Source organism: Hypanus sabinus, chromosome 9, assembly GCF_030144855.1.
Source record: "Hypanus sabinus isolate sHypSab1 chromosome 9, sHypSab1.hap1, whole genome shotgun sequence".
Taxonomy (NCBI): Eukaryota; Metazoa; Chordata; class Chondrichthyes; order Myliobatiformes; family Dasyatidae; genus Hypanus; species Hypanus sabinus.
In genome coordinates, this window is record NC_082714.1 from 97,067,201 (window position 1) to 97,090,417 (window position 23,217).

The 23,217-nt window shown below is 42.1% G+C and overlaps 1 protein-coding gene across 3 annotated transcripts in view; it reads right to left on the reverse strand.

Moving 5' to 3' along the window:
- The window catches only part of bnipl (BCL2 interacting protein like), an 81,644-nt gene that overhangs the window by 11,899 nt on the left and 46,528 nt on the right, over nucleotides 1–23,217 (reverse strand). For 2 of the 3 annotated variants that reach the window (XM_059980314.1, XM_059980316.1), the window contains exons 4-6: nucleotides 20,600–20,827; nucleotides 13,282–13,455; nucleotides 6,117–6,219 (exon numbers count right to left, since the gene is read on the reverse strand). In XM_059980314.1, coding sequence (XP_059836297.1) covers nucleotides 6,117–6,219; nucleotides 13,282–13,455; nucleotides 20,600–20,827 — 505 coding nt within the window. The remainder of the gene's footprint in view (nucleotides 1–6,116; nucleotides 6,220–13,281; nucleotides 13,456–20,599; nucleotides 20,828–23,217) is intronic. The other variant, XM_059980315.1, reaches the window with a different exon arrangement.

The following is a 23,217-nucleotide window of genomic DNA, read 5'->3' on the forward strand; positions in this document are numbered from 1 at the left end:
GTGGTGACTAGTGGGGTGCCACAGGGACCACAGGTGTTTACGATTTACGCCAATGATTTAGATGAAGGCATTGAGAATAACATCAGCAAGTTTGCTGATGATACTAAGCTGGGTGGCAGTGTGACATGTGATGAGGATGTTAGGAGAATTCAGGGTGACTTGGATAGACTGGGTGAGTGGGCAGATACTTGGCAGATGACGTTTAATGTGAATAAGTGTGAGGTTATCCGCTTTGGGAGTAAGAACAGGAAGGCAGATTATTATCTGAATGGTGTAGAGTTAGGTAAGGGAAAAACACAAAGAGCTAGGAGTCCTTGTTCATCAGTCACTATAGGTGAATGAGCAAGTGCAGCAGGCAGTGAAGAAGGCTAATGGAATGTTGGTCTTTATTACAAAGAAAATTGAGTACAAGAGCAAGGAAATCCTCTTGCATTTGTACAGGGCCCTGGTGAGACCACACCTGGAGTACTGTGTACAGTTTTGGTCTCCAGGGTTAAGGAAGGACATTCTGGCTGTAGAGGAAGTGCAGCGTAGATTCACAAGGTTAATTCCTGGGATGTCTGGACTGTCTTACGCAGAGAGGTTAGAGAGACTGGGCTTGTACACGCTGGAACTAAGGAGGTTGAGAGGGGATCTGATTGCAACATATAAGATTATTAAGGGATTGGACAAGATAGAGGCAGGAAATATGTTCCAGATGCTGGGAGAGTCCAGGACCAGAGGGCATGGTTTGAGAATAAGGGGTAGGTAATTTAGGACAGAGTTAAGGAAAAACTCCTTCTCCCTGAGAGTTGTGGGGGTCTGGAATGCACTGCTTCGGAAGGCAGTGGAGGCCAATTCTCTGGATGCTTTCAAGAAGGAGCTAGATAGGTATTTTATGGATAGGGGAATCAAAGGATATGGGGACAAGGCAGGAACCATGTATTGATAGTAGATGATCAGCCATGATCTCAAAATGGCGGTGCAGGCTCAAAGGGCCGAATGGTCTACTTCTGCACCTATTGTCTATTGTTGTGTTTATAGATCAATCGAAATCCAAGGAAAATAAGGTCCCTCGACTTGCCACTATAGTTTCTTATGAGACACATGAAGGGATTTGAAAATGGAATGGAGATTCAAGGGAATTGTTTGTGATGAAAAGACTTGAATGTAGAGAGCAGCTTTTCTCACAATACAGTTCAGAACAAGATAGGAAACATCTCACTGAAAGAGCAAACATGAGGAAATCTGCAGATGCTGGAAATTTAAACAACACATACAAAATGCTGGTGGAACACAGCAGGCCAGGCAGCATCTATAAGGAGAATCATTGTCGATGTTTCGGGCCGAGACCCTTCGTCGGGACTGAAAGGCCTGAATAATATGGGGAATTTAAGGAAGTGCAGCAAAACCTTGTGGAACTCCTGTTGGTAATAGAAAACATTTACAAGCCCTGCCATAGAAGATCCAACTTAAGAGTAATGGCATTCTCCTCCTTCTCCTTCAAGGGCAGCCGACAAGGGGGCAAGCAGTCTTAGATCTGGTCCTGTGTAATGAGACAGGACTAATAAAAAAATGTCCTGTTAAAGGATCCCCTTGGAATGAGTGACCATAACATGGTCGAATTCCATATTCAATTAGAGGATGAGAGGGTTGGATCTCAAACAAGTGTACTGAGTTTAAATAAAGGAGACTATGATGGTATGAGAGCGGAATTGCTTAAGATGGATTGGGAAAATAGATTAAAGGGTAGATTGGTACTTGATCAGTGGTGTATATTTAAGGAGTTATTTTACAACTATCAAGAAAAATATATAGAAAAAGGTGTAAAAGAAAAAATAGTTGTCCATGGCTAAGTAAAGAAATAAAGCAAAGTATACGACTAAAAAGAAAGTTATATAAGGTAGCTAAATCTAGTGGGAAGATTGAAGATCGAGAAGCTTTTAAAGATCAGCAGCAAATAACAAAAAGATTGATTAAGGGGAAGATAGATTATGAAAGTAAATTGGCGAAAAACATAAAAGCAGATAGTAAGAGTTTTTATAGTTACATAAAAAGAAAAAGGGTGGCTAAAGTAAATGTTGGTCTGCTAGAAGATGAGACCGGGAAATTAATGGTAGGGGACTTGGAGATGGCAGAAACGCTGAACAAATATTTTGTATCAGTTTTTACAGTAGAGGACACTCAAAATATCCCAACACTGGATAAACAGGGGGCTCTAGGGGGAGAGAAGCTAACTACGATTCAAATCACCAAGGAAATGGTACTTGATAAATTAATTGGACTGAAGGTGGATAAAATCCCCTGGACCGGATGGCTTGCATCCTAGGGTCTTATGGGAAGTGGCGGTCGGGATTGTGGATGCATTAGTGAGAATTTTTCAAAACTCGTTGGACTCGGCAATGGTCCCGGCAGATTGGAAAAATGCTAATGTAACTCCTTTATTTAAAAAGGGCAATAGACAGAAGGCTGGGAATTATAGGCCAGTTAGCCTAACATCTGTGGTTGGCAAAATGTTGGAATTGATCATTAAGGAAACAGTAACAGGGCATTTGGATAAACATAGCTTAATAGGACAAAGTCAGCATGGCTTTACAAAAGGGAAGTCATGTTTGACAAATTTGTTGGAGTTCTTTGAGGACGTAACATATAGGGTAGATAAAGGGGAACCAGTGGATGTGGTGTATTTGGACTTCCAAAAGGCATTTGACAAGGTGCCACACCAAAGATTATCACTTAAAGTAAAAAATCATGGGATTGGGGATATTATTCTGGTATGGGTGGAGGATTGGCTTTCTAACAGAAAACAGAGAGTTGGGATAAATGGTTTATTCTCAGACTGGCAGTTGGTGACTAGTGGTGTTCTGCAGGGGTCAGTGTTGGGACCCCAACTCTTTACAATCTATATTAATGATTTGGTGAAAGGGACTAAGTGCAACGTATCGAAGTTTGCTGATGACACAAAGATGGGAGGGAGTGTAATGAGTGTGGAGGACATTGAAACCCTGCAGGGGGACATAGATAGGCTGAGTGATTGGGCAGACATTTGGCAGATGAAATATAATACTGACAAGTGTGAGGTCTTGCACTTTGGCAGGAAAAATAATAGAGCAAGTTATTATCTAAATGGAGAGAAACTGGTAAGTGCTTCTGTGCAAAGGGATCTGGGGGTCCTGGTGCAGGAAACACAAAAAGTTAGTATGCAAGTGCAGCAGGTGGTCAAGAAGGCCAATGGAATGCTGGCTTTTATTGCTAGGGGGATGGAGTATAAGAACAGGGAGGTCTTACTGCAGTTGTACCGGGTATTGGTGAGACCACACCTGGAGTACTGCATGCATTTCTGGTGTCCATATTTAAGAAAGGACATACTGGCTCTCGAGGCAGTGCAGAGAAGGTTCACTAGGTTAATTCCGGGGATGGGTGGGTTAATGTATGATGAGAGGTTAAGTAGATTGGGACTCTACTCATTGGAGTTCTGAAGAATGAGAGGCGGTCTTATTGAAACATATAAGATTGTGAAGGGGCTTGATCGGGTGGATGCGGGGAGAATGTTCCCAATGATGGGTGAAACTAGGACTAGGGGGCATAATCTTAAAATAAGGGGATGCTGTTCCAGGACTGAGATGAGGAGAAATTTCTTCACTCAGAGGGTAGTGGGGCTGTGGAATTTACTGCCCCAGAGAGCTGTGGAAGCTACTACACTCAATAAATTCAAAACAGAGATAGACATTTTCCTGGATAAAAATGGCATTAGGGGATACGGTGAGCGAGCAGGTAAGTGGACATGAGGCTAGGTTTAGATCAGCCATGTGATCTCCTGGACCAGTTTTCGATAGCCTGGATGGGTCGGAGAGGAATTTTCCAGATTTTTTCTCCTCAATTGGCAAATCATTTTCTTTCCCCCTGGGTGATCACATGGGTTTGGGCGGGATGAATAATAAAATAAAATGGGCGGCATGGTGCCCTGTTGGTTGGCACTGTTGCCTTGTGGGATTCGGTGAAAACTAGAGTTAAGATTGGATCAGCCATGATCTTGTTGAATGGCGGAGCAGGCTTGAGGGGCCGATTGGCCTACTCCTGCTCCTATCTCTTATGTTCCTTCCAATGACCTATTGGGAAGCCCAAGCTGGTAAACCACTTACATGCTGTAATGTTTGCTCTACCAGCCCTCAAGGAAAAACATGGAGTGTGTAAACTGCCCATGAGTATAGACAGGGAACACAGAGCTTTAAAAAGAAAACACAGGATGACGAGTTTCTGAAGTAGAATAATGCCTTCTAGGGAGAACTATTTATCTTATTTTTCTTGTATCCTCCTCCTTCCCTTGCACTATCATGCATCAAGGGTGACAAACTTCCACTCTGGGTTTGTGGGCTCCAAGGTGGCTAACCACAGATGAGGAAAGTGTGAGCTGGCACACTCCTTCCACAACTGTAGAACTTTTGTGTCCATTCAGTGCATTGACTTGACATCCCAAATGCTCCACTTTGAACACATCCTTGAAACTTCTCTTCTATAGATTTGTAATCTCTTCCATCACTAAGTTTGAACAGAATATTCTGGAAGTCTAATGCCAGGCATACAAATGATATGGCCTACCCAATGTAGACAGCTGAGTTAACCAAGGACTGGGTGCTGAGTATTTTTCCAATGCTTTGATGTACCTGCTATAGGTAGGAGCAGAATAGGAATCGCTGTTGCCTGGTAGACCATGAACGTTGTGCTGGGATGATTCCTTACAAACCTTTGAAATACAGTGTAGGATCTTTTTCAAGGTTGGAGCAGAAGCCTTAATCTAACCTATACTTTCAGAGTTGGTACCTTTGTACTAAAGACCATAATGCATTGGTTCCATGTTAGACATTCACTAATTCTGCAAAGGACTCACTGATTCAGCGTGATCAAGATCTTTATGTAGCCACAGTAGTGTAAGGTCCCATAGCAGTTAGTGTGATGTTATTTCCACTCAGGGAGTTCCAGAGTTCAGAGTTCAATTCCAGCTCTCTTCTATAAGGAGTCACTGTACGTGGGTGTTCCCTGGGTGCTCTGGTTTCCTCTCATAGTTTAATGATGTACCAGGTAGGATAACTGGTTATTGTAAATTAACCCTAACCACTGGACAATCAGGGTAATGGGGTTGCTGGGGTAGAGTGGCTCAGAGGGCAGGAAGGGCCAACAGTGCTCCACGCTGTATCATTAAATAAACGTGATTGTTGCATAAGGTAAGCATTTCTTACCTGTAAAACATGAGGGTAAAATAATTGCTTAAGTACTGCTGACAGAACATAGAATTTTAATGTTTTAATGGATTGAAATATTTTTGATATTGAGTAGACTGTGAGAAACAAGGAAACCAAGTTTTATATGCTAAATGAAATACAGTATTTTACTTTAAAGCCCCTCCTGATGAAATACCTTCAGCCTAAAATTTTAGCCATTTCTCTCACAGTATTTTGTATTTTTATTTATATTTTGATTGCCGGTACCTGCTGTTCTCATTTTCAGGAGAAATAACAAAAAGCAGTGGTGAAAACCTGTGAGAAGCCGGTCAGGCTGATGGTCATTCAGAAATTTCAACACTAGAAGTTGATAGCATTTTGGTTGGATCAATGTGCTTGTGAAGATCAGTTAAGGTCTCATTGAAAGGGCAAATAGGCTCTTGGCCCTGAATGGTCTTCGATTACCATATTCCAATTTCTATCATTACATATTATCAGGGTGGAGTGCTGTTAGTGGAGGGGGAGGAGCAGAAGTGGAAGTTGACAAGAAAAATATGGTTGAATTATAATTATATACCGTTATTAGCATGATTTCACAGATAAATGTTGTAAATCCAAATGTCTAGAGGAAATTTAAGTTCTTCCACAAACAGTAATTAATGCTGACCTTTTAAATTTGAAAATACAGCATTTTGTTAATCAAAGGTTTAATGGATACAGGAAAGAAGTGGACATATGAATTTAACTCAAAGGTCAGCCAAGGTCTGTCTTAATGTAGGAGTTGAAAACCCCTCCTACGCCCATGTCCATATTACCAACTATGCAATTTCCACTACATAAAGCCTTGAGATTTTGCATCATTCCACAAGCAAGGAATTATCATTGAAGAAATTAGATTTTAAAAACTCTGGTCCTTACCTAAATAGATTTTCCATTACATTCTCATAGTCAGGATGGCTACTTTCAGGCAAATAGCAGGAAGAAAACACAATAATTGCTGTTAGGTTCTCACCAAAGCAACCTGGAAGAAAGAAAAAAAAAACTCTTTGCATAAATCCCTCATTTTCCCCTCTCTCCACTTTTGATGAAACTATAGGTCTCTGGCTGGGCATTAGCTGGACCAGATAGTAGGTGGCTCTGAAGACCATCTCTCTGGAGTATATAATACGGTTGCAAGAAAAAGTTTGTGAACCTTTTGCAATTACAGTACCTGGTTTTAGACCATAAGACAGAGGAGCAGCATTAGGTCATCTGGCCCATCGAGTCTGCTCCACCATTCAATCATGTCTGATCCTTTTTTTTCAAATCTCTTCCTTCTCCCCTTAACCTTTGATGCCATGCCCAATCAAGAACCTATTAATCTCTGCCTTAAATATACCCAATGACCTGTCCTCCACAGCTGCATGTGGCAACAAACTCCACAAATTCACTACCATTAGTCTTATGAAATTTCTCTGCATCTGTTTTGAAAGGGGCCCCTCTATCCTGAGACTGTGCCCTCTTGTCCTAGACTCTCCCACCATGGGAAACATCCTTTCCACATCTACTCTGTCTAGGCCTTTCAACATTCAAAAGGTTTCAATGAGATCCCCACCTCATCCTTCTGAATTCCAGCGAGTACAGACCCAGAGCCATCAAATATTCCTCATATGATAACTCTTTAATTCCTGGAATCATCCTTGTGAACCTCCTCTGGACCCTTTCCAATGTCAGCACATCTTTTCTAAGATGAGGTACCCAAAACTGTTCACAACACTGGTGAGGTCTCTCCAGTGCCTCAGCCTCACATCCTTGCTGTTGTATTCTAGACCTCTTGAAATGAATGCTAACGTGGCATTTGCCTTCCTCACCACTGACTCAACCTGCAAGTTAACCTTTAGAGTGTTCTGCACAAGGACTCTCAAGTTCCTCTGCATCTCAGATTCCTGGATTTTCTACCCATTTAGAAAATAGTCTGTACATTTAGTTCTACTTCCAAAGTGCGTGACCATACATTTTCCAACATTGTAATTCATTTGCCACTTTCTTGCCCATTCTCCTAATCTGTCTAAGTCCTTCTGCATCCCACCTGTTTCCTCAACACTACCTGGCCTTCCAGTCTTTTGTATCATCTGCAAACTTGGCAACAAAGCCATCTAAACCATAATCTAAATCATTTATATACAGCATAAATAGTAGTCCCAACACCAACTCCTGCAAAACACCACTGGTAGCCAACCAGAAAAGGAACCTTTTATTCTCACTCACTGCCTCCTTCCAATCAGCCAATGCTCTAACCATGTTAGTAACTTTCCTGTAATACCATGGGCTCTTAACTTGGTAAGCAGCCTCATGTGTGGCACCTTGTCAAAGGCTTCTTGGACGTCCAAATATACAACATCCACTACATCCCCCTTTATCTATCCTACTTGTAATCTCCTTAAATAATTACAGCAAGTTCGTCAGGCAGGAATTTTCCTGAAGGAAACCATGCTGATTTTGTACTATCTTGCCCTGTGTCACTAAGTACTCCATCATTTCGTCCTTGACAATCGACTCTAACAACTTCCCAACCACTGAGGTCAGGTTAACTGGCTAACTAAATTTCCTTTCTGCTGCCTTCCTTGTTTCTTAAAAAGTGGAGTAACATTTGCAATTGTCCAGTCCTCTAGCACCATGCCAGAGTCCAATGATTTTTGAAAGATCATTTTTAATGCCATCCTAATCTCTAACGCTACCTCTTTCAGAATCCTAGGATGCAGTTCCTTTGGTCTGAGTGACTAATATACCTTTAAGTCTTTCAGCTTTTTGAGCAACTTCTCTCTTGTAACAGTAACTGCACCCACTTTTGCTTTAATTACTCAAAATCTGGTCTGATCTTCATGAAGCAGATACACCAGCAGCTTTACACTATTAGGAGTTTGAGGAGATTTCAGTGCTGCTATAGACTCCAGCAAATTTCTACAGATGTATGATGAGGTACCTTAATATTGTCATAGCCAGGGGACTATCTCCACTACCTATTAGATGCTCCCAGTGGTGTGACTCTCAAATAACTTCTAACAATCAAGTCCAGTTCCTGGCCTTCATGTGTGCCTTAGCTACTAAAGCCTGGCGGAACTGTTTCTACTGACAAGAGAAGGGGCAAAGTCTGATTATTGGTGCCATAAAACCAGTTGCTTTGGGCAGATGGAGCTAATCGGCCAAGGTTGGCAGCTCATCTAGGAGACAGAAAACTCTGATCTCAAACCTCTACAGTTTTGCAGCCATACTCACTCACGGGGAAGGCTTTGGGAGTAAACCCCAAAGAAAATACGAACCTGGCGACCGTAAGGTAGTCTTACGTTGAGTTCAACACTGACTGGCAATTACTGCGATGACACTGGTACCAAACTGTTTCGGTCTCTGCTGTTTATTTTGATTCTTCAGCTGCATGGAGAGGGGGAGCCTCCCACATGGGCAACAGCTTACTCTCCATATCATACTGCCCTGGTGTGTATATCACATAGACAACTGGAACACGATATCCATGGTTGACCTTGACCAATGGAGCGCCACGTATGGTGTAGATTAGAACATTCTGACTGGCTGCATCACACCTGGTCTGAAGCCTCCCATTGCAGAGGATTGCTGGAGCCCAGAGAGGGTTGTAGTTCAGACAGTACCATCAGAGGCAGAATCCTCCCCATCCTCAAGAACATTTTTAAGAACATTTGCCTCAATAAAGTGGCATCCATCATTACCCTCGGCATCCAGGAATTTCTCTTTTCACATCAGTATCATCAGAAAGATGGTACAGGAGCCTGAATATTTTAACAATAGCCTTCTGCCCTCCATTATTAGACTTCTGGATGGTCCATGAACACCATCTCGTTATTTGTCACTTTGTATTATTTACTTTTTTGAATTTATAGTAGTTTTTATATCTTGCACTGTACTACTGCCACAAAACAAATTTCACAACATAGGCCAATGATAATAAATCTGATTCTGATGTGGGGAAAATCAAGAATTGGAGATAAATTAGGGTAGGAATTATACAGTGAATTGTAGGGCTATTGGGAGTTTCATGGAATAGGGTGGCCTAGGGGTGCAAGTATACAGTCTACTGAAAGGCAAATAGGGTGGCAAAGGTGGTGCTTGGTACACTGGCCTTCTTTAATCAGGGTACCGAGTGCAGGAGATGGAAAGTTACGACACCCAAAGGTGCAGAGATGGGGGAGATAAGGTTCAATCAATTAATACCCAAAATATCCAGAGTCTCACAAAGAAACAGTTAATAACCAGTGAAATACAATGACACAATGAACAGTATAAAGAAAATATCTGAAAGAGGTGACCGGGAGTCCTGGATGGTAATTTGCCTCCCTGGTGCCAGGGTTCGGGACGTTTCTGATCGCGTCCAAGATATCCTGAAGTGGGAGGGTGAAGAGCCAGAGGTCGTGGTACATGTAGGTACCAATGACATAGGAAGGAAAGGGGAAGAGGTCCTGAAACGAGAGTATAGGGAGTTAGGAAGGCAGTTAAGAAGGACCGCAAAGGTAGTAATCTCGGGATTACTGCCTGTGCCACGCGACAGTGAGAGTAGGAATAGAATTAGGTGGAGGATGAATGCGTGGCTGTGGGATTGGAGCAGGGGGCAGGGATTCAAGTTTCTGGATCATTGGGACCTCTTCTGGGGCAGGAGTGACCTGTTCAAGAAGGACGGGTTACACTTGAATCGTGGGGGGACCAATATCCTAGCGGGGAGGTTTGCTAGGGCTACAGGGCGGACTTTAAACTAGTAAGATGGGGGGCGGGAGACTATTTGAGGAGACTATGGGAGAGGAGGTTAGTTCACCAGTGGAGCAAGTAAATAGACAGTGTGTGAGGGAGGAAAGGCAGGTGATGGAGAAGGGATGCGCTCAGCCCGAAGATGTAGGGGAGAAGAAAGAAAAGGATAAAATATTTGAATGCATTGTTAGGGATGGAAAGAGAGGAGATGGAGAGTATCTTAAATGTATCTATTTTAATGCTAGGAGCATTGTAAGAAAGGTGGATGAGCTTAAAGCGTGGATTGATACCTGGAATTATGATGTTGTAGCTATTAGTGAAACATGGTTGCAGGAAGGGTGTGATTGGCAACTAAATATTCCTGGATTTAGTTGCTTCAGGTGTGATAGAGTAGGAGGGGCCAGAGGAGGAGGTGTTGCATTGCTTGTCCGAAAAAATCTTATGGCGGTGCTTTGGAAGGATAGATTAGAGAGCTCCTCTAGGGAGGCCATTTGGTGGAATTGAAGAATGGGAAAGGTGCAGTAACACTGATAGGAGTGTATTATAGGCCACCTAATGGGGCGCGTGAGTTGGAAGAGCAAATGTGTAAGGAGATAGCAGATATTTGTAGTAAACACAAGGTGGTGATTGTGGGAGATTTTAATTTTCCACACGTAGACTGGGAAGCTCATTCTGTAAAAGGGCTGGATGGTTTAGAGTTTGTGAAATGTGTGCAGGATAGTTTTTTGCAACAATACATAGAAGTACCGACTAGAGATGGGGCAGTGTTGGATCTCCTGTTAGGGAATGCGATAGGTCAGCTGACAGATGTATGTGTTGGGGAGCACTTCGGGTCCAGTGATCACAATAGCATTAGCTTCAATATAATTATGGAGAAGGACAGGACTGGACCTAGAGTTGAGATTTTTGATTGGAGAAAGGCTAACTTTGAGGGGATGCGAAAGGATTTAGAGAGAGTGGATTGGGTCAAGTTGTTTTATGGGAAGGATGTAATAGAGAAATGGAGGTCATTTAAGGGTGAAATTATGAGGGTACAGAATCTTTATGTTCCTGTTAGGGTGAAAGGAAAGGTTAAAGGTTTGAGAGCACCATGGTTTACAAGGGATATTAGAAATTTGGTTCAGAAAAAGAGGGATGTCTACAATAGATATAGGCAGCATGGAGTAAAGGAATTGCTCAAGGAATATAAAGAATGTAAAAGGAATCTTAAGAAAGAGATTAGAAAAGCTAAAAGAAGATACGAGGTTGGTTTGGCAAATAAGGTGAAAGTAAATCCGAAAGGTTTCTACAGTTATATTAAAAGCAAGAGGATAGTGAGGGATAAAATTGGCCCCTTAGAGAATCAGAGTGGTCAGCTATGTGTGGAACCGATGGAGATGGGAGAGATTTTGAATGATTTCTTCTCTTCGGTATTCACTAAGGAGAAGGATATTGAATTGTCTAAGGTGTGGGAAACAAGTAAGGAAGTTATGGAACCTATGACAATTAAAGAGGTGGAGGTACTGGCGCTTTTAAGAAATTTAAAAGTGGATAAATCTCCGGGTCCTGACAGGATATTCCCCAGGACCTTGAGGGAAGTTTGTGTAGAAATAGCAGGAGCTCTGAAGGAGATCTTTAATATGTCATTAGAAACGGGGATTGTGCCGGAGGATTGGCGTATTGCTCATGTGGTTCCATTGTTTAAAAAGGGTTCTAGAAGGAAGCCTAGCAATTATAGACCTGTCAGTGGTGGGTAAATTAATGGAAAGTATTCTTAGAGATGGTATTTATAATTATCTGGATAGACGGGATCTGATTAGAAGTAGCCAGCATGGATTTGTGCGTGGAAGGTCATGTTTGACAAACCTTATTGAATTTTTTGAAGAAGTTACGAGGAATGTTTACGAGGGTAAGGCAGTGGATGTAGTCTATATGGACTTCAGCAAAGCCTTTGACAAAGTTCCACATGGAAGGTTAGTTAAGAAGGTTCAGTCGTTAGGTATTAATGCTGGAGTAATAAAATGGATTCAACAGTGGCTAGCTGGGAGATGCCAGAGAGTAGTGGTGGATAATTGTTTATCGGGATGGAGGCCGGTGACTGGCGGGGTGCCTCAGGGATCTGTTTTGGGCCCAATGTTGTTTGTAATATACATAAATGATCTGGATGATGGGGTGGTAAATTGGATTAGTAAGTATGCCGATGATACTAAGGTAGGAGGTGTTGTGGATAATGAGGTGGATTTTCAAAGCTTGCAGGGAGATTTATGCCGGTTAGAAGAATGGGCTGAACGTTGGCAGATGGAGTTTAATGCTGAGAAGTGTGAGGTTCTACATTTTGGCAGGAATAATCCAAATAGAACATACAGAGTAAATGGTAGGGCATTGAGGAATGCAGAGGAACAGAGAGATCTAGGAATAACTGTGCATAGTTCCCTGAAAGTGGAGTCTCATGTAGATAGGGTGGTGAAGAGGGCTTTGGAACGCTGGCCTTTATAAATCAAAGCATTGAGTACAGAAGTTGGGATGTAATGCTAAAGTTGTACAAGGCATTGGTAAGGCCAAATTTGGAATATTGTGTGCAGTTCTGGTCACCGAATTATAGGAAAGATATCAATAAATTAGAGAGAGTGCAGAGACGATTTACTAGGATGTTACCTGGGTTTCAGCAATTAAGTTACAGAGAAAGGTTGAACAAGTTAGGTCTCTATTCATTGGAGCGTAGAAGGTTGAGGGGGGATTTGATCGAGGTATTTAAAATTTTGAGAGGGATAGATAGAGTTGACGTGAACAGGCTGTTTCCATTGAGAGTAGGGGAGATTCAAACTAAAGGACATGATTTGAGAGTTAGGGGGCAGAAGTTTAAGGGAAACACGAGGGGGTATTTCTTTACTCAAAGAGTGATAGCTGTGTGGAATGAGCTTCCTGTAGAAGTAGTAGAGGCCAGTTCAGTTGTGTCATTTAAGGTAAAATTGGATAGGTATATGGACAGGAAAGGAGTGGAGGGTTATGGGCTGAGTGCGGGTAGGTGGGACTAGGTGAGATTAAGGGTTCGGCACGGACTAGGTGGGCCAAGATGGCCTGTTTCCGTGCTGTGATTGCTATATGGTTATATGGTTATAGGAGCAGAAAGTACATCCTCAGAATCTGGTTCCCTCATTCAAGGTCATGACTGATCCATGACCTTGCTGCCCAATCTCAAATCACTTGCCTGTGAAAAAGTGAAATATAAACACTGATGCTCAGTGGGTTTTCCCCTTATTTTTGCACATAGCTCCTTCAGGTAGCCTTCAGCAGAAGTCCAATATGCTTACCAAACATATAAAATCACCCCACATTCATACCAAGACCTCACCTCCATGAGAAATGACTGCCTTGTATGGATCTACAGCAGCCATGTCCACTCGATATTCCTGCTCCCCAATATGGAAGACCCTCCACAGTTTTCCATCCTCCGCCTCTTCATCTGTCACATGACCCTGAAAACTTTCGGTGTCAGATAGTGAGCGATACACTCGTGGCAGGTCATCTGGTCAGAGGGGAAATAACATTATTGAACTCAAATGGATGCATGTTTTGGATATTTGTAATCCTTGCCAGCTCACAAATGCCATCAATGTCATATGTGGTAAGGTCTTCCTTAGTTCAAGTTTTATAAGACCAACAACAATTTTTAAACAAGTAAATTAAAACAACTCTTTTCTTCTTGTATATTACGGAGAGGTGGAGCAAAGTCAAGATGATGCTAAACAGCAACTCCTTTGCTTGCATCTTCAGAAACAGCTCTATTTCCATCTTTAATATCTTTATTTTTCCCTTTCAGGGTTCTTTTGAAGACCCTGACCTGAAGTTACACACTGACTTCTGTTCTTTGTGGGAATGGGACCCATTCTCGGGGTTTCAGGACTGGCCGTTGTTTGGCACGCCAAGGGTTCGGCCTGAGAGAACAGCTCAGATTTGGAAGCCTAAGATCTCGGGGCTCTGGAGACAGGCGGATCAAGGGTTGGTGTCACGGCAGGAGATCCGTGTGTTGTTGGGGGGAGTCAGAATATCTTCTGCTGTGTGCACAAAGACCTGGGATCTTTGAGATCTTTGGGAACAGAGCTTGGAAAAAGCAACATAACAGACTTTTAACATCTTAAACCAGTGAGTTGTTTGTTATGTCTTCCCACTCGCTGGGGAAAAAAAAAACGGAGACACCTCCTTCTCCTTTATTATGGAGAGCAAACCTGTGGTATATCAAATGCCGGGTGAAATGTGAAGTCTTTGGGGTAACTGTAAGTCCGCGTCTTTGCTATTGCTTTGCTCACGCTTGAGTGCTCAGTGGTGGGTGCTGATACTTTGTTTTTGCTAGTGGGGGAAGGGGGGATCGTTCCTTGCTGCTGCTTAGGTCTGGGAGGGAGGGGAGCTGGGGGGGTAACTTTGGGGTTCTTATATTTAACTGTCATTCATTCTTTGGGGTACTCTATTTTCGTGGATGTTTGCTAAGAAAAAGCATTTTAGGATGTATATTGTATACATTTCTCTTACATTAAATTGGACCTTTGAACCATTTAAATGCTGCTTCTTTACTGTTACATCTGTTACTTCCAGATAAAATGAAGGCATTGTTACTGAATATAAAAACCCTTTTTTCTTTAAAAACAAAAGTGGTGGCAACAGCAGTTATAGGATCAAAATAAAAACAATCATTCAGCACATCAAAAAGTAGTAATGGAGAGGGGAGACCTGGTGATTTTTGATATGTGCTGACCTAACATCACACCACAAGAAAGTTAATCTCAAAAGTTTTGAAGAACTACCTCAGCAGACAAAAAAAGAGAGGGGAGAATATAATAAAATAAGTGTGATTGATAATGAGAGAAACTTAACAACAGAAGTGATGGTGTAAGGAGATTTGGAAGAGGTATACAAAATTATGAGGGGTATAGATAGGGTAAGTGCAAGGAGGCTTTTTCCACTGAGGTTGGATGAGACTATAATGATAGGTCATGGGCTATGGGTGGAAGGTAAATGTTTTCAGGTGGAACATGAGGGAGAACCTTTTCACTCCGAGTGTGGAACAAGCTACCGGCAGAAGTGCTGAATGGGGACGTGGGTTAAATTTCAGCATTTAATGGAAATTTGGATAGATATATGGATGTGAGGGCTATGGTCCAGGAGCAGGTCGATAGTACGAGACAGATTAATAGTTTGACATGGTCTGGATGGGTGGAAGCGCCTGTTTCTGTACTATAGGGTTCCATGACTCTATGTAATGCAAAAGATGCATCAAGAGGAAATGCAAATAGAAACAGCATGATCATTTATGACTACAGCTACTTTCTAGAAAAATCAGAGCAGTGGTTCAGATTTCAAAACCAAAAGGTAGTCAATTCCAAAAGGAAAAGTCATCAATTCTGAAAGGCAAAATTGTACAGATGTTAAAAATCTGGATTAAGAACAAAAAATGTGGAGACTTCAGAAGAAAGAGAAAGATGGATTAGATGGTTTGTCAGCTTGGCCCAGACATAAATGTTTTGATTAAACCCTTTGTCCTTATGTTTCCAGTCCTGATATGATCTTCAATGTTAATATTTTCTTTCTCCACCAGTGTTCTGTTTTTTTGTATTTCAGCTGTTCAGTGTACACATTTTCACTTTCTTAGACCAACTGCACTCGAAGGAAAATAATTAAACTCAGACACAAGTATTTTAAGTTCATAAAATAGCCATTTAAATACGGAAAGAATCAAAATAAATTTCATGTTCAACTAATATCAGTTGAACACCAGCAAGAAGTAATCAGACATCACAAAGGGTGCATATGATTCTTGATTGGTCAGTGTATGTCTCAGACATGATTGATTGGTCAGTGCATGTCTTAGACATGCAAGGGTGCATTTGATTGGCAGTACATGCAAGAAATCAAAGCTGGCACATTTGAAATAACAAATCAGTTCATAATCAATAAATCTGAATCTGAATTAAGCTGGCACAGTAGCTAAATAATATTGGACAGGATGCATCAGATCTGCAAAACTTATGCATGCATCTCACCAGTTTTTATCCCCAAACACCATCCTGAATAATCGCCACTGCTTGCTTCACCTTGTGCTAATATCAAGCTTCATGTGGATGATGCTAACTAGTAAACACTTGCACCAGATTAGCCGCTCAACTACTGAGAAAGGAAAGAATTAGCAACTGTATTTAGCAGCTTTCATATCCTCAGGATGTCACAAAATAGGCAATGAACTATTAGAAGTAAAGAAAATGTAGCAGAAGTCTGGACATAACAAGATCCCAAAAACTGCATATGAAACAATTCATTTTGGTGATTTTCATTTAGGGTGGAAGTGTTGATGAGCTGCAATTAAAATGATGACCATTGATTTCATGGATCCTCTCTTGATGGAGATCACTTCACAATCTAGGACATAATATGAAGGAAAACCTTCAAAAGTTCTCCGCTTACTCATTGTTTTTTTTTCTTAGATTAGCAATTGGGAAGTCATTCAAAACTATAATAATTATCTCCTGTCAGTACCACTAGCCCAAAGGTAAATGCACTACCCAACTGTAATTGGATTACACTGAATAGTAATAATAGGAGGATCGAGTCCTATGGTCACTTCAACCTGTTCCACCATTAATTATGGCACTTTCTGTCTCACTCCTATTTCCTATATGAGACCCAGATCCTTTGATTCCCTTGGTGCACTTGTCTCTCTTGATCTTGAATATTCTCTGTCACTGGACATTTATACTCAAGGGTAATGAATTCTAAAGGTAATTTAAGCTTTAATCCAATTGGGGTAGATTACCTCACCAGACTGATCTGGCAGCTATCATTAGCCTTGAGAGGAAGAATAGGTCAAATACAGTGAAAATAGTGTGATCATCTTCAGCTCTGGTGGTGCAAAAAAGCTTACTGAACCTCGTTAATTTGGCTGTACTTTGAAGTACGTTGTTAGGAACAGAACCATGGTACCAAAGTGAAGGATAGGGAGCACAGAAAATTCACTAACTGGAGGAACGTTGAATTCAGATAAGGTTAGACTAGGGATGGGCTTGAAATGGACCAGTTTAATACAGGTAATGTTACACCAGGGAGGGGCTTGAACTGGACTGGTTATATCAGATAATTTTATACTAGGGATGGGCTTGAAATGAACTGGTTTAATGCAGGTAGTGTTATACTCAGGATGGGATTGAACTGGACTGGATTAATGCCTGTAAGGTTATTCTAGGAATGGGCTTGAGCCTAGACTGGTGTAATACAGGTAATGTTATACTAGTGATGGGCTTGAATTGGACTGGCTTAATACATGCAAGTTTATACGAGGGATGGGCTTGAACTGGACTAGCTTAATGCAGAAGAGGTTTAGTAGGTTATTTTACGCTACATCGATGACTGCATTGGTGCTGCTTCCTGCACCCATGCAGAGCTTTTCGACTTCATCAACTTTGCCTTCAAGTTCCAACCTGTCCTCAAATTTATCTGGTCCATTTCAAATACATCCCTCCCTTTTCTCAATCTCTCTGTCTCTATCGGCAGCTTATCTACTGATGTCTTTTATAAACCCACTGACTCTCACAACTATCTATACTGACTATACCACTTCCCACCCTGTTACTTGTACAAATCCCAATCCTTTCTCTCAATTCCTCATTTCCATCACATCTACTCTCAGGATGAGGCTTTTCATTCTAGAACTAAGGAGATGTACTCCTTCAAAGAAAGGGACTTCCCTTTCTCCACTATCAATGCTGCCCTCAGCCGCATCTCTTCCATTATCACGCTCGTCTGCCCTCACCCCATCCTCCCACTGCCCTAATCAGGGATAGGGTTCCTCCACCCACCAGCCTCTAGCACATAATTCTCTGTAACTTCCACCATCTCCAATGAGATCCCATCTCCAAGCACAACCACATCTTTCCCACCCCCCCCAACTTCCTGCTTTCCACAAGGATCACTCCCTACGTGACTTCCTTGTCCATTTGTCCCTCCTCTGTGATCACCGCCCTGGCACTATCTTTGCAAGCGGAACAAATGCTACACCTGCCCTTACACTTCCTCCCTCACTACCATCCAGGATGCCAAACAGTCTTTCCAAGTGTGGTGTCACTTCACCAGTGATTCTTTTGGGGTTATCTACTGTAACCAATGCTCCCACTGTATTCCCCGGTATATCAGTGGGCCCCAACATAGATTGGGAAACCACTTCACCAAGCACCTACACTCTGTCCACCAGAAGAAGCAGGATCTCCTAACAGTCTCCCATTTTAATTCCATTTCCCATACCGACATATCAGTCCACGACTTCCTCAACTACTGCGATGAGGTTGGAGGAGCAACATCTGGGTAGCCTCCAACCTGCTGACATGAACATAGATTTCTTGAATTTCCAGTAATGACCCCCACCCCCACTTTCCCTCACCATTCCAATTTCCTTCTCTCACCTCATCTCCTTTCCTACCCATCACCTCCCTCTGATGCTCCTCCCCTTCCCCTTTCTTCCATTGCCTCCTGTCCTCTCCTATCAGATTGCCCCTTCTCCAGACGTTTATCTCTTAAACCAATTGACTTCCCAGCTCTTTACTTCACCCCTCCCCCTTGCAGTCTCACCTATCACCTACTGCCGTGCATTTCTTCCTCCCCTCCTCCAACTTCCTTACTGACTTCTCATCTTTTTCTCCAGTCCTGATGAAAGGTCTCAGCCCAAAATGTCGACTGTTTACTCTTTTCCACAGATGCTGCCTGGCCTGCTGAGTTCCTCCAGCATTTTGTGTGTGTTGCTAAGGTTATACTAGGAATGGGCTTGAATACAAACATAGAACTTGGGTAGTTTCTTTCACCACATCAGTGGTAGTCACTGATATAATGAAGAATGTGCACATAGCACAAGCAACAAGCCCTACAAATGTCACAATGATTAGATAATATTTTAGTGAGGTAGACTGAGGGAGCCATACGTATTGGCCACAGGATACCAAGATGAGCTTCCTTACTTTCCCAGAAAATAACGCTCACAGATCTTTTATAGTCACCTGAAAGGCTACACAAATAGCACATCAAATTGCTTACACAGACTATAAAAAGCAGGTTTCCCAGCATGGAAGGACCAAGGTGGCAAATTGTCCTGACTCATTTGCTGCACATAACAACTTTGATGTAGATCCACCGTGTAACTGATGGCCTTATTCTGACAATGTACGAAAACCTAACAACACCAAAACTGGTTTCTTTTAGTTAACCGATACAAAGTAACACTACAACTCAAAGGTGGGGTCAATAATTTGACTGAGCTTTAGCTGCACGATGAACATTTATTTTGGTAACAGTTTACAGGAACTCACACCTACACCACTTCTTCCTCTTAAGAAATCCACACCTATACATAGGTTTCTATTTTCAAGAACCTCTCTGTAATATCTGAAGTGAAAACAACCTGGGAAAATGAGGAACTAACTACACCGCTGTACAAATTAGTGCTTGTGCATATTGCTAAGAACTTCATGGCTCCTGATCTCAATGTGCAGTGGCTAAAATAAAGAGGGAGCCACCCATTTCTAGTCCCTATGTTTAATATAATAAAACAATATGTGCACAGACCTAATTCTGCCTTTATTGAACTTCAATAAAGGTTGTGATACCAATCACCTACAATCTAATATAATGGCAGGATAAGCACAAGGGCTGAATAGTGAGCTGTTCTGCTGTTCTCTTGCTGAGTGTAACACAGAAGGATTTGGTATACCAACTATTAGCTGATCATAAACCACTTGCTTTTTATAGCTTCGCATGTTATGTGAAGTACTGAAATCACAATGAAGTCATCACCAGATGTGATCAACAGAATCACAATAATTGTCACCGACTCTCCTCTCACACCTCATTCCATGCTTGCATTTAATGTTTCAAATTGATGGACTGGTTCAACTAGTTTTAAAGGCCATTCCATCAGCAATGGTGTAGAGGCTGTACAAGATCTAGTCAATAACTAGCTAGACAGAAACTTGCATCCGAATGGAGTGAACAATTGGACATACTCCCCCTGCCCTCTCTGCTTACCCCATTAGTCATATAAACACCCAACTCCCACCCCCCCACCTTCCTTCCTCTTTTCTGCCCACTCTTGTCCATCACCCTCACACATCTCCCTTTGGTTTCCTCCTCCACTATCCTCACCCTCCCTCATTTGGTTCCATGCTCCATCTTCCTCTCCTATCAGATTCTATCATCTTTGTTGCCTCCATCCATCCCTCCCCACTTCCATCTGCCTATCAGCCTTCATCACCTGCCAACTCATGGCCCCCCCCACTTTCCTTCACCTCTTTATATCCATTAGATCCCCTCTACTGTTTCAGTCCAGAAGAAGGGGCTCTCTCAACCGGACTCAACTGCCCATTTCCCTCCACAAAAGTTGTCTGATCCACTGAGATCCTCCAGCAGTTTCCTTTTCGCAAACCGCAACCTTGCAAGAATTAATAAAATGCCCCAGCCAGAGCTCACCTGTTAAGGTCTATTCCCAAATGCAAGCTGCCCATTGACCTTTGCCTACTATGCTTACTGAACCACTAAACAAGCCAAACTAGCATCAATGTGGGGAAAAAAAGATATAGGTGGAAGCAGAGAATAGCACAGATTGTGATTACAAGAATTGATTAGGGATTGATTGGTTTGTTTACCTTCCCATTCAAATTCATTACCATTCTCCGGCAACTCAAAGGATTCACTATCAGAAGGAGTTTCTAAGTCATCTACATTTATATCGCAGGAATCCCCCTCCAAGTCATCTGGTGTCCTCTCCTCCGAGCATGTCACCTCCTCATTACCTTCCAGGTTCAAACTGATGGCTGGTGCAAGGAGCCGTTTCTTGTGCTTATTCCCACAGAGCTGTAGAGAGTTTGGCGGCACTGAAAATGGGAAAAATGAGGCAAGTCTCAGCAAAGCATTTTCAAAAACAGAACATAGAACAGTATAACACAGGAATGTTATGTGTGCCAACCCAAACTAATTCCATCTGGCCCCATCTCTACATGCTCTGTGTCCCTCCAATCCCTGGTTGTGTGCTTGTCTAAAGGCCTCTTAAATATTATCATATCCGCTTCCATCACTTCCTCCTGACAGCCCATTCCTGACACATACCACTCAGGTGGCCAGTAACGTAGCGGTTAACATGACATTAACTCAGAGTTTGGAGTTCAATTCCGATGTCATCTGTAAGGAGTCTGTACGCCCTTTTGGAATGCAGTTTTTCTTTGCGTGCTCTGGTTTGCTTCCATTGTCCAAAGACGTAACAGTTAGTAGGTTAATTAGTCATTATGAACTGTCCCATGATTAGGATGGGGTTTCTTGAGGTTGTCCTAGCTGGGGGGGGGGGGGGGGGGGGAAGAGAGGGAATAAGCTTCCACCAGCTATTAAATATTAAATGTTCCCAGTGGCGTGCATCTCAAATAGCCTCTGACAACCAAGTCCAACTCCTGACTTTCATATGTGGAACCGTTTTTACTGACAGAAGAAAGGGCAAAGGTGAGTTACTGGTGTCTTAAAACCAGTCACTGCAGGCAGATGGGCTCATTAGCAGAGGTTGGCAGCTCATCTAGGAGAAGGAAAACTCTGACCTCAAACCTCTGCTGCCTTTTGGCTAACCACTCAAGAGAAGGCTTCAGGAGTAAAAGCCCAATGAAAAATTCCAGGGGTGGAGTCCCCAAGGTAGACCTATGTTGAGTTCAATGCTGACTGGCAACTCCTGTGACGCCACTGGTGCCAAGTCACATCAGCCTCTGCCGTACCTTTGGATTCATCAGCTGCATGGAGAGTGTGAGCTTGTTGCATGGGCAACAGCTTGTTCTCCATATTATACTGCCTTGGCTTGCACATCACATAGACAGCTAGGACACAATATCATTGTTGACCCTGACCAGTGGAAGGTCCTCAGGGCTAAGGCTAATGCAAGGGTTCTGCGCAGCATGAAGACCTGCACTGTATCCCAATCAATAAATAGGTAAGTAAGCAAGCAGATAGATAAAAAAGTACATAGATGCATAAAAGAACTGTTCATAAATCTAAAAAAAAACACCTGTCACTTTTCATCTTAAAGCAGTACCTTCGAGTGTTTGACTTTTCCATGCTAGAATGCTTTTAACTTACTACGTTGAAAGGACATTGACGTTTCCCCCCCTTAGAACAGATATAAGAGAATATTTGATAGTGCTAATCAAGACTAGAATATTGAAGAGGAACCATTTCCAATGAAGGACCATTAATCAGGAGCACAGATTGTTAGTGGTTGGCAAATGATTTGATTAAACCAATGGAAGGATCTAATTGTGCAACAAGATTTAAGGATTTTAAATAAAAATAAAAATACTAGAGGGAGCAGGTAAAATAGCATCTGTGGAAGGGAAAACATACTCAATATTTCAAACAATAACTTTTCATTAGAACAAGTAAATGCTAGAAAATAAAGTTACAGAAAAAAGGGAAGGTGGAAAAGAGAATCTCCTTAACGTGTAGAGATCTAGAGAGGAGTTAAGAAGGGGATCATTTTACCCAGAGAGCAAAGAGTACCTGGATCACACTGCCAGAGTCACTGTCAGCTTTTAAGAGGTGTCTGGATGAGCACTTGAATGGCTCAGGGTTGACTAGGGTTTGTAGGCTATGGGCAAGTGCTGGTCAATAGGATTAATCCAGATGGGTGTTCACTGCTCAGTGTGGCCATGTGGGTTAAATGGCATATGACGCAATGAGAAATCTAACTGGCCTGCTGAAAACTTAATGAGCCAAATGCCCTCTTTCTGAGTAATAATATTTTATCATGATCACACAGGAGTCTTTATTGGGAAGCGGAACATGAATGCAAAAACCTATCAACATCAAGCTGTCTCGCATCAAGTACAGTATAGTATTTGATAGTGGGTGGTAGCAAAGTTGCTTAAGTTAATTACAGCTTCCTCTAGACCAACTCAGAAAATCAAGAGATCAAGAGAGTTTCTCTCCTTAATATTTCCAACCAACATTGTTACTTATAGGCTACTCAAAGACCTGATTAGAATGACCTTTTGGATCAAACACATCTGGAACCTGCTTACTTCCACTCATTACATTCACCAAAGATTTAATCCTATTTTTCTGTGAAGCCTTTGTAGTAGTTTTTTAAATCATGAGTACTTTTTAGAGACTTGGTCTCTAGCCTTTTTAGAAGTAAACTTCCAAACTATTTCACCAAGCAGTAATGACTCTTCCCACCCAGTCATTCTCTCTTCTTCCCCCTTCTGTTGGGTAGAAAATACCAAAGCTTGAG